The sequence below is a fragment of the Morus notabilis genome, unplaced genomic scaffold (genome assembly GCF_000414095.1).
Source record: "Morus notabilis unplaced genomic scaffold, ASM41409v2 Scaffold1817, whole genome shotgun sequence".
NCBI lineage: Eukaryota > Viridiplantae > Streptophyta > Magnoliopsida > Rosales > Moraceae > Morus > Morus notabilis.
In genome coordinates, this window is record NW_010356494.1 from 1 (window position 1) to 12,706 (window position 12,706).

Genomic DNA, 12,706 nt, shown 5'->3' on the forward strand with positions numbered 1-12,706 from the left:
TTTTTTTTTGCTTAGATTGCAGGCTTATGATTTGGCCTGAATCTAAAATAAATTTCCTCTTAATTCTTCTCTTTGGGGCCCTCTCTGCTTTACCTTTTAAAGCCCCTCTCTCCCCAATCCAACTAGCCTTAAATAGCAGGCTTGCTTATTTATATCTACAGGATTGAAACATAAAAGAGCAAGAGAACATCCTCATTTCTACTCATTACTCTAAACAGAAGAAGAAGATACTTCCCATTCTTCTTTTGTTTGTTCAAGTGTAATTTTATTTTCTTACTTCTTTGTTCTAATTAGTAAACCATGGTTTTTAGTACTCATAGAGTGCTCATTCTTCTCATTTGTATCGGGTTACTATCAGTTCAACCGGATAAAGTTTCTGGCCTGAGAAATATAGACACTGCCCTCGGAGAGCACAAAGAAAACAATCAGATACTTCTTCAGATTCGCCGCTTTCTTAAGGTTGTCAACATGGACGGAATGAACACGAAGAAGAGATCGTCCAGCCAAAATGACAAGTTCGACCCTGATCGATCGAGCAAAAGAAAAGTCGGGAGAGGTTCTGATCCTATCCACAACAGGTCTTGACTAGTACTAGAAGCAGTAGAGCAGGATTTGAGCAATGCAAGGGAAACTAGAAAAAAAGTGGTGAATTGTTTCTTCTTTCTTGGTGAACTTCCATGATGAGTACTGGTTGGTTTTCTTCCTTCTTAGCTTTCAAAGATCAAAGCTATTCTTTATATAGAGAGATATGTGTATAGATAAGTAACAAGAGCGGCCAAAAGGTGTCAACTAAACCAGTCATGTGTAATTCAAGCCAAGATCATCATAAATCTGTTTGCACAGATTATGGTTTGGCCTTCGGGGACGATCAAATATAGTTCTTTTGTTTTCGTTTTTTTTTTTTTTGTTTCCGTTTTTATAAATTTTGGAAGAAGAACATTTTGTTCCTGTTTGCATTAGTGTTACGGTTTCTTGCGGATTATAGCGAAATTCTTTTGTAATCCTCCACTCTTTCAAAGTTCTTTTAAATTTAAAGTGCAGTGAGCTTATTTCTATTCTCTTGTTGTCTTTCATGTTAATTTTTCGCAACTTTTAACACTTTGCTCAGTCAATACAAACCATGTGAAGGCAAAATATTTCATATGAAAATTATACGGCAGGGTAAAAAAAAATACTGTTATATTCTTATCAAATTTCGTCAAATTATATACTATTTTATTTCGAAGCAATTTCGATGTGATTCAACTGTTAGAACGCAACTAATAGGTACATTTTTCACTGAAGTTCCCATATTGTGATATGTCAGTTATACATGTAAAAATAAAAGCGTATTATAGTTATGGCACAGAACAAATTGTTTCTTTTTTTCTCTCACTTTTTCCTTTGGTCATTTTCTGAACCTTCTTTCTGAGGGTGTTTTGGGAGGTGTAACACTGGCACTGACGGCCACAATTAAATCATGCCAACAAGAAAAGAACCAGAGAAACTCTAATGTTTCCAATTATTTTTCTTTATTTTCAAGCTAAATTGCTACAAAAGTTGATGGCATCTTTCTAAAAAGAAAGCCTGCATCTCTCTTTCATGGTTTTAGAATTTAGTGGCACCACTTTTCAAATAGATGTTATATGGTTATCCATTTGTTTTCTCTCTCTCTTTATAATGACTCAAAAATACCAAATTAATACAAAAAATCATACAGTTGTTCACTGTTTCCACAAGTTTGATCACTCTATTCTTATCTCCAAAGAGTGCAAGGGCTCTAAATAAAATATTGAAAATTTAAAACTTGTGATATAACATTAATTTGAAAAAACTTGCAACATTGGAAGTTTTGAGCAGATTTCATATGAAATATTGGTATGTAGATATTCTTGTCAATTATGAAAATGTCTTTTTACATAATTAAATAACCATCCATTTTGAATTTATAAGTAAATTTGACACTTATTAGTTATTCCCTTCAACGAGAAATAAATATTAAAAGGTGCAAGAATTGACATTCTCATTTCTCAAACCTCATTCCTTATATTAGATGGAGGCAATTAAATTATCATTCTTAATTTACTCTTTTTAGTTCATGCTAAGTAAACATATCCAGAGGTAAAGCCACGTACAACTAAAGGTAGGCTCCACGCGGAATTTTTTCTTTTTTTTTTTTCTTTTCCTTCCAGTTTTATACGTAAAACGAATTCTATAAATTGTTACCCGCAAATCCTAAAATTTTATATTTGTGTCCCGCCCGCTCTGTCTCTAAACATACCCTTTTGTAACTCGCTTCAAAGGGTATTTCTGTCCATTTGACCATATATTTGTGATGGTCGTGACTCGTGCCGAATCATGTTCAAAACTTGAGCGAAAAAGCAATTTTGAAGTTGAAAGGAAGAATAAAAAAAGAATCCAAATATGTTATAGAATGGAATACGAGTATCAAAAAGTGTCGTAACTTCATTTCAAATACTTCTCTGGAAACAATGGATTTATTGGGCCCACTCATGGTAATGCTGGGTTGAATTTGCACTTATAGAGTCCAAGACCGTCACAACAACTCACAAGGAAGAGTTGGGTTGGGTGTTACCAAACTAATATTTTCTTAATTAGTTTAATAATTTTCAAAAAAAAAAAAATAGAGAATGTATTTTTGAGAGTGTATAAATCTAGACATTTATCCTTTATTCTTAATAAATACCCTATTAAGATAAAAATATTTGCCCTTAATTTTCGTTAGTTTTGTGGCTTAGTGCGTAGTTTTAGTGACAGTTGACTGTTTATGGGCTGTTGAGTTGTTAATTGCCCAAATAAGTTTCTATCGAGGGTGTCTGATATTAACAATGTTTTTACCTTCCGTTAATTATGGTTCTTGCCGTTTTGTCCAGGTGTGAACAAAACGACCTATGCACTGGCCAAGTTAGTTTTGTCTATTTTTGATTGGATGATGAACAGTAGCTAAATGCTACAAGTTTCATCTTTAAAGAAATGGTTAGATTAAATATAATTTGATTCTAGGATAGATTCTCATTATTCACTGCGGGGTTGAAAATATGCTTCTTATCAACCTATCTAAATATAATTTAAGTTGATATGATTTTGAACTTCTCGGATGTTAGTTCACAAAAATTATGAGTTAGGTTCATTTCTATTCTATCTGCAGTTCCAATAGATTGTCAAATGACGGTAGAAGCGGAAGGGTGAGAATATTACTTATCCTCTTTTCTTACTAGCAATATATACACACATATATAAATCAATAATGAACATCCATGACAAAAGTTCTGCCTATATGGTTAAAAGTTGCAAGTACAGTTGCAAAGGATCATAACGAATGTTAGATTGTTGTGTCAAATTAGAAAGTTTCTCTTTTCAGTTTTTAACTGTTAAATCCGGTTAAAATCACATTATATTTTTTATAAATCTAAAACTAAAAAGTAAAAAAACTATTAATAGTCCATTTTTGTAAGGCCTATCATAAAAAATTGTTAAATTATTATTATAATTTTTTTTTGTCAAACGTTTTTTTTTTTTTTCTTAGATGTGATTAGTATTGTTTTAGGGACGGTAAATCTGAAACTTGATATTTTCATCTCAAAATCCACTTTTTTTTTTTTTTTCCTGAGCTTAATCTTTGGATATATATACACATTTAAAGTTTCACAATATTACACTGAAGATTAGCTCTTTAAGAACATCTCTAATACAATGCTATAATTAATGTGTCAATTGTAAATTTAATATTTTAGTGTAAAAAAGCACTCTCTAATGCAATGCTATTTGTTGTGCTAAATTTCTCATATGTTATATTTATGACAAATTTCTCACCAAATACAGCATATGAGAATTTTAACATTTGATTGTTATTGGTTGAAATGTTTACTTTTTCATATAATCAATACAACTTTTACATTTTCTAATTATTTTAAGCATAAAATTTTACTTTTAGAACTTTTAAAGCTATTAATTATGGAAAAATATAGATTTAACATTTTAAATAATATTATGCATTGAAACAAAAATGAAAATAACATACTATATTACAATTTTTGATGATAAATATACAATTAGTATTAACATTTGCGTTGAAAACGATCCAATAAGAAGTAATCCAAATTAAGAAATAGACAAATGTGTGACTAGAGTAGACGACAAATTCTTAATTTGACTATTTGTTTGTTGATTTGAGAGAATTGTGACACAAAACGAAAGAAGAGACAGGTATAAAAGAAAATTAACAAACCAAAATCATGGAAAGGATGATTAATCATGCAAATTCATCCTCCGCTAAAATGGTGGGATAATGCTTATCTCTTGCTTGCTCCTTTCGGCGGGGATTTGGTTGTGAAAGTATTTTTATTCTGTGTTTTCTTCCACTCGTTTGTCTTATCTTTTGTAACCTGAAATGTTGCACGAAAGAACATAAATGCTTTTAGGTGGATGCTGTCCACCCATAATAACAACCGTGCTTAATGTTATCTATCTCCTACCAGATGACAATTTGACGGGCCTTGTGTTTTTTTTTTTTTTTTTCATGTGGCCCACTTTTTTTTTTGCATGTGAAAAAATATAGGATACTCATTAGTGGTTCATGAATTTTGAGATCATTCTCAATTTATATTCAAACTTTAAAAATTATCATTTTATTCTCTAAATTTTAAATTAATCACGCATAACTCATTTCGTTATAATTTCAGTTAAAATTAAGATGAAAATAAGGGAATTAAGTATGGTTACGTGATTTTTTTTTCCGTTTCTTTTTAACAAAAATCTAAGAAAAAGGCCACATTAATCACACTATCTTCTTTTTTTTTTCATCTCTTTAGTAAAATTTCTAATCAAAGAGATTAAGTGAAATTAACTCAAAATTCAAGAGACAAATGGGAAGTTTTTAAAATTTAAAAGGTAAATTAAGAATGAATCTAAAATTTAAAGTACTAGAAAGAATAATCTAAAATATATATATATATCATTATCAGTGTCATCACATTCTATTCTCACCGTCTTAGATTAAATTGCCTGGCTGGCCAATAAAACAGAAATGATATTTCCAGATCCGGTTTTACTAGCACCACCGTGGATCCGACGTGGTGGCCCACATTCTGTCCGGGCAGCAGTGGAACATTGGAATCTGGTTCTTTTTTGTGTAAAACGGCAAAGCCAAAGACATCTCTGCCTAGTTAAGAAAAGCTGCTATTTATTACAATCGTTGCAAACATTAAAATCCCAAGCTAATTCCAATGAAGCAACTTCTAGAGATTACATTGGCATTACTCAATCCTGTTGCATCTAAAAGATGCTACCAAATAAGAAGTGGGTACCTTTATTCAATAGTACAAGCTAATGATAACTTCCTCAGCTAATTGATAAACGACATATTACTCGTTTTGAATTGAATCCCATCTTGCTCCTTTAGTTTTTTCTTAAAAAATATATATATATATATATATATATACATCATTGTTTAATCTTTTAAACATAAATTGAGTTAGCTAAAGATTTATTATTGGATATATAAATCAGATAACTACCAATTTAACAATGTTGAATTACCTAACATTAATGCGACAAAGCTATCTAATTAAAAGTAGAATCTAATTAGATTTGGTGTCCTTTTATTATTATTTTTTTCTTTTGCTAGATTTTGCGTCATTTTGCAAATGCGCGTGCTTCTTGAAGATGACATGATTGTCAGAGAACATTTTGTTTTAGGCCATTGAGAGACTTTTGACTCCTAACTCGGCTAAGGCCATATTCTGTGGTCTATTTATTCAATCAGTGTAAAGCACTAATTAATTTGTCATCACGTCCTTTCAAATACCCCGCAGCAATTTTCATACTTCATATCTTAGATTATAAGGATTACCTGATTTAACATGTCTTATCAACGTGGGAAAGGGAATTTCAATACCCCTTATGAATTTTTAATTAGACTAATATTACTGTATACAATTTTGGGTTCAGATAATGCATGATTAAGAATTTGGCTAAATTTGAAATATGATATAAAAATGTATCACATCTTGGAGTGTACTTAGTTGGGGTTTGTGTTGGGAATACACCACATGCAAAATTAGTGCAACACACTTTAAGAGTCAAACTTGACATAAAAAATTAACTTATTAGGTCTTAGGTCATTCTATATATATAAATCATTTCACATCTTTATCTACTTTCTATGTGAGACAACACACACATACATTTTTCTCAACAATCTCTCCCTCATATCTGTGTTCACCAAGCTCTCCCTCGAACCAAAGTTTTAAGTAGTCAACACGTCCAAGCATCACACTTTTAACGGGATCCAACTCGAGCATGGGAAAGAGAGCCGAAACCATACGAGCCTACCAAATGCTCTACCATTCGTGCTTGCAACTGTAACCGAGTGTGATTGCTTTACCTGAAAGAACCATCGACTCTAATACCACTTGTTGATGAGACACAACATGTGAAACTGACCTAACACACTTTAGAAACTCAACTTAACTCAAAAAATTAACCTTTTAAGTCTTAAATCCTTTCATTTATATATAAATTATTTCATATTTTTATCTATTTTTGATGTGAGACAACACACATGCTTTTTTCAACAGTTGGTTGATCCCATCTTTCAATTCACAGCATAGAATTTATGGCAATAAATGTCTTGTCAATGTATGTGGTTTTAGGGACTCATTTTTCTATCAAACCCAAAAAAAAAAAAAAAAAAAACGGTTACCTCAATTTGATAGCAAGAAGGGCAGAGACATAGGTATGATTCTCAAAACAATATTAAATTCACAATTAGGTGACGCTTAATTTCCTTGAAAGTTTGAAATGTGTCTTGAAGTAGATTTGTAGTTCATTAATCTGATAACGATTTACTGTTTTTCCTCTTCTTCAATGTCAGGTTGATGAAATATTGTATTAAGGTAATAAGCAAATGTTTTAGGATTCGTTAGTAAAAGAGTCAAATCACGGTGGGTTTAAATTTTAAATTTTTTTTTTGAGTAATCACGGTGAGTTTAAACTTTAGATTTTTTTTGAGTTTTAAATTGTGAAGTTTAAAATTGGGCTCAAATCTTAAGAACTCAACGGGAATGTGAGTTTAGAAATTTTTTATTTTAAAGATTTAAATGTCACATCAATAAGTTCAAATCTTTTTTTATTTTTTGTAAGAAAATATTAATTTAGCCATGAATCTGAATTTAAATTCTTTCAACAAAATGACTCATTAATATTTCAAAATAAGTCGATGTGTACCTCAAAATTCAAATTGGTACAAGGTTTTCGATTTAGCAATTAGCATATATGGTTTAATTTAACATATTTCTTCCAAGATTTAAGGATAGAAAAATTACTTTTTCACGTTTACTAAATGTACATTGTTGATGGCAAAAAAGTGCAACCTCGTTTCTTTTCATTAATACCCATATCTTGTGCTGCATATAACCGGTAGTGATGACATAATGAGGGACAATCTATTAAGATTGAAGACTCTCTCATTTAGTATTTAAGGATCAATTCTCATCATCCGTGATGAGGCCGAAATCATACGTCTTATTAACCTGACAAATATTGCTCAAGTTAAGCTGATTTTAGGTTTCTTTATGTTAGTAGAAATAGATTGTGATAAAGTGATAAAATAATTAATTAATTAATTAAAAACGAACATATAACCGGCATGAATCTCTAATCTTTTGCCTTGTGCTTAAAAGCAATCTTAATTATAGAACAGTTGTACAATTATGGTCTTTCTTTACTACATCTGTATCATTTTACAAGCAAACCTCACTGTCAAATGCGAGCTTTCACTCAAAGCAAGTATTTATTCTCTTAATGATTTCATCTTGATTCTTAAATGTGATTTGCCATCCAAAACATTGAATCAAGATGAAATATTGATCCATAAACTGACAATTAGACCTTAAACGTGGCATATGCAAACAGATTTAATCAAAACAAAAGGAAAAGAAAATAAAATAAAGGGAACGAAACGTTGCGTGTGTGGTCTCATTTCATTGCTTATTTGTAAAATGTTAAAGCGTAGAGAAATGATAATTGAAGGTGGCATGAAAATCATTCTTTACCTCTTTTTAAAGGTGGCCCCCTAATCCCAATTTAACGTTTTCCTTTATATCTTTTATTTATTTTATTTTTTCTTGCTAATTATTTGTTTTCCCACTTTTTGTGTACTTAGTTTTATATCTAAAAGACAAGTTAACCAAAAGGTCGTCGTCAATTTTTTTCCATCATGTGTCAAGAGTGTAAAAGTCAATGTTAACCAACCTCTCTTAAGCACTACATAAACTTTTATGTGTTATATTGAAATTGCATCATTTCTAATTGTATTAAAGTAAAAAGAAACCGATGTATTAAAGTAAAAAGAAACCGATGTATTAAAGTAAGAAGAAACCAATAAAGAAATCGAGAACATGATTCTACTTAATCGCCAAGTTTAGAACTTGAAAAGAAACCGATGTATTAAAGAAATCGAGAACATGATTCTACTTAATCGCCAAGTTTAGAACTTGAATTCTAAATTATCCTAAATCTGGCAAATATTAAGGTCTAGTTCATTTCTCTGATTCGAGTTTAAAATTTGAGTTTTATTACAGTAAAAAGCTCTCAGAAACAGACACGTCTAACATTTTTACTACAGTAAAAAACTCTCATATAAAGTCACATCCCAACTCAAATTAAAAATTCAAATCAGCTAACTAAACGGGCTCTTAATATCTAAATCTAAGACATGATTATAACCATCACCTTAAATTGCTTAAAAAATTACTTAATTTTTTCCATTTTTTTTTTATAACCAATGCAAATTGCATGACAGAATGTTCTTCAATAGTAGTGGGGGCAGACATGAGTGCGCGTAAGAGTGCAAGAAATTCAACTGAATGCAATGTAGATTGTAGCTGGGCTTCTAGGCTCTTGCAGGATTATAGAGCATTTCTTTGCAGTGGAAGTCCACGTTGCGAAAAGGGCCAATATGTCCTGTTTGTACTATGCATTTTATTTTATTTTATTTTTGAAATGATGTACTATGCATTTTATTAACCCCAACTAATATCTTATTTTACACACTTTGCTAAAAAAAAAAAAAAAAAAAATACTCCATAAAAATGTATTGGTCATAACTAACACATGGAATCACATACGTAACACCATTATAATACTCCCGCAAAACAAGAGATTTTCTTTGGTGTTTTCTGTGTCAATGCTAAACGTATGAGCTAATCTTGATATTCTATTTTTGTCCTCATATCATTCACCATCTCCATAGATATCACTCAATAAGGCTCATCTGACCGTTCATTTTGTCATGTGCCGGTATTAAGTATTATTACAATTTATCCATCACATAAGAACCCTCAAACCTATGGTTACAAATATAAATATGTGTGTGTGTGTGTCTGGCGAATAAGCATTGTTTCACTATCATATATTACTACTCTTCATGTACTCGTCATATCCCTTCTGATCATTTTATATATTATTAGGCTCCAACATCAACTATATATAATACATATCATGATCATGATTGTCGACTTTCTTTTTATTTTATTTTATTTTATTATCTCATCTTCACTCACAAAACAATAGGCCTTCTCCTCCACCTCCTCTTCACCAGATGAAATTAAAATAAATTATCGAAAAAAAAAAACCCTAACCCCCACACCCCCAAACAAATACAAACACTAAGGTAGTACTAGCACTACTATTACCATTACCATATGGTCCGAGCCATGGATTTATCATCATCATCACCACCAATATCCCCCACACCCACCAACACTTCCCCAAATACAGATTCCCAAACCCCACCGCCGCCGCCGCCACCTCCGCCGCCACAACCACCGCTCTTTCCTCAGCCCATAAAGTCGTTATCTTTCGCCGCCATTAACGGCTCCTTCAACCGCCAGCAACCGCCAAAAATTGTGGTTTCCTACTCCTACCGCGAATGCCTCAAGAACCACGCCGCCACCATCGGCGGCCACGCCCTCGACGGCTGCGGCGAGTTCATGCCCTCCCCTTCCTCTCTCCTCTCCGACCCCACCTCGCTAAAATGCGCCGCCTGCGGCTGCCACCGCAATTTCCACCGCCGCCACCCCGAAGACTTATACCACCCCCCTCGCCACGTCACCACCGGCATCCACCTCCTCCCCTCCCGGCCGCCGCCGCCGCTTCTTCTTCGCCGGAACTCAAGCCCAAGCCCCAGCCTCAGCCCGGCCCGAAGCTCCAGCCCCGGCCCATCCCCGACCCCAAGCCCAACTCCCAGCCCACACTCTCCGCCGTCGGTTTCCCACCTCCCGCCCAACTACTCCTCCTCCTCCTACTTCGCTTCTCCGCCGCAGATACTGCTGGCTCTCAGCTCCGGCTTATCTCGGCCGTCCGATGAGCAATATCAGAACTTGATGAATCCGACGGCTCACAAGATGAGCGGCGCGGAGAACGGCAATATCACTAATGTTTCGAATGCAAGGAAGAGGTTCAGGACCAAGTTCAGCCAGGAGCAGAAGGAGAAGATGTGTTTGTTTGCCGAGAAACTGGGGTGGAAAATGCAGAGGAGCGAGGAAAAAGTTGTGGAGGAGTTTTGTAATGAGGTTGGTATTCGTAAAGGGGTTCTCAAGGTTTGGATGCACAACAACAAGCACACTCTTGGGAAGAGATCGTCATCGTCATCTGCAGACAGAGGATTATTAATTAGCCGTAATGTTATTAATAATGGCACTAATGTTGACGATAATCATCATAATCCTCACGAAGAAGATACTACTGATATTGAGAAAGATGATGAAGAAGATCATAGAAAAGCTAATTTCAATTTTTTCGCTAATGGGTCGTCTTCTTCTCTATGAATCAAGAGAGAGAGAGAGAGAGATAAGACAAAAAGTCTATGCTTAATTGTTACACAAGTTAATTTCTTTTTTTTTTCTTTTCTTTTTTTACCTTCCATGATTTCTCTCTGTTACCTTGTGATTAATGTCCACTGACTGCCTAGAGAGGTTCAAAATGTGAACTTTTAGAATTTGAAACGAAAAAAAATAGATCTTTTACTCTTTCTTTTCATTATAATGCTTACATTTTCATCTTCATGCATGAATCAATGATGATTTCATTTTGTGTCTCTTTTTTTTTTTTTTTCCTTTTTTTGCTTAAATTTTTTTTTTCTGTCACAGCTCAAGAATTATTTAATTAGGTTTTGTAATAAGTACTTTGGGTGCAACTTGTTGAAATATGGCATCTGCAAATCTGTCGCGATTCATTTATAGAGCATTCCTACTTGTGCAGAAATATCAAAATCTTGTCATGTTGGGGATAATGGCACTGCTCTTGTTTGGTGCACCTTCATTGAAGCACGCCCACATCAATGACTTTTTCTTATCGCCCACAATTATATATCAGTTATTATCATTACTATTATGTCAGCAAAATTTCTCTATTCTACCCCACAAAAAAAAAAAAAAAAAAAAAATTCTATAATAAAGAATGGGATTCGAAATAGGTTTTCTTTTCTTTTTTATTTTTATTTTTAATGTGGGATCCCTTTCTAAAAATGGACTAATATTATCAACCTCGATTAGTATAGTATTTTGAAATGTTATGTTCTGGTGTGGTCTTATGGCGTCCACTATTATCGAGATCAATTTGTGATGAGATTTGTCTAATATTATTGTATATTATCTTTCTGGACATGGAGCTTTTAAGGCAAGCAGGCTTTTGTTAATTAAAGATAGGTGATGAAAGATGTGCCCAAAGTACTGCCACCTTTCCTTATTTGGTTGGCTAATTAAAGCGGCAAAGTGTTGTTTCTCTGATCCTGCCAATGATAACCTTGTAAAATAAGAGAGAAAAAGGCCAGTAATCTAGTTTTTTATTTTAATGAGTAAAGTTAGGATCACCAATTATTTAATGAGATTTTTTTTTTAAGTATTAATTCATGATGTAGCTAGTATCGGTTAGAGTCAGATATATCCTCGCATTTAAAAGTAAAAAAAATTGTATGACTAAAAAGTAGACGCATTAGTTGATAGATCAAAATTTTGGTAGAAGAATATAATGTGTAATTTCACAATTAAATAATCACTATTTTGATTAGCAAAAAAAAAAAAAAAATCACTATTTTGTGCAACGACATTCTGAATTGCCACGTATTCTCTTCTCATATCTCCTTACATCCTTACCCTTTTCTATGTGGCGGCCTCTTTTTGAAGTTGGTGGACCAAAGAACAATATATATAGATACACACACACATATACATATATATATTTATATACTACAATTGGCAAAAAAATAGATAAATTATGAAAATGGTTTGTCCCTTTAAAATATAATAAATAAATGAATAAATAAATAATATCCGGACGCGGAGAACATGATCTCCTTTCCTTGCTTTACTTGCCATTTGTCCTAACAAACCAAGAGTATATTCGGAGGAGGGAAAAAAAAAATACAAAGAAAGAATATAAGAACACTAAATGCGACGGATATTTTAAGGCAACAATATCTCTAACAGCATAAGCATTGACTTTAAAGAGCGACAAGATATCTTCTAAACGACAATGCTTAATTAAGAAACGACATCCCTTACAAAAAGCATAAGATTTTTTTTTTGAACGGCAAAAAGAAATGATTTTGGTGAAATGAAAGCGAATTCAAAAGGATTCTCAAAACAAAAAAAATGAAAAATCAAAAAATCAAAACGCGACAATGGCTTTAAAAATTAGCATGGAC

At 32.9% G+C, this 12,706-nt stretch overlaps 2 protein-coding genes across 2 annotated transcripts; both read left to right on the forward strand.

The window, feature by feature from the left end:
• The first annotated feature begins 300 nt into the window (after positions 1-300).
• LOC21385044 (CLAVATA3/ESR (CLE)-related protein 45) lies at positions 301-585 on the forward strand. Its single transcript, XM_010088248.1, has one exon. It carries the CDS (start codon positions 301-303, stop codon positions 583-585), a length of 285 nt encoding a protein of 94 aa, XP_010086550.1.
• Positions 586-9,544: 8,959 nt separating this feature from the next.
• Positions 9,545-11,001, forward strand: LOC21385046 (zinc-finger homeodomain protein 9). Its single transcript, XM_010088250.2, has one exon. It carries the CDS (start codon positions 9,705-9,707, stop codon positions 10,827-10,829), a length of 1,125 nt encoding a protein of 374 aa, XP_010086552.2. The 5' UTR covers positions 9,545-9,704; the 3' UTR covers positions 10,830-11,001.
• The last annotated feature ends 1,705 nt before the right edge of the window (positions 11,002-12,706 follow it).

Excerpts from the sequence above, each read along its gene's own strand:
- LOC21385046 (XM_010088250.2), top strand. The coding sequence starts at position 9,705 with ATGGTCCGAGCCATGGATTTATCATCATCATCACCACCAATATCCCCC.
- LOC21385044 (XM_010088248.1), top strand. The coding sequence starts at position 301 with ATGGTTTTTAGTACTCATAGAGTGCTCATTCTTCTCATTTGTATCGGG.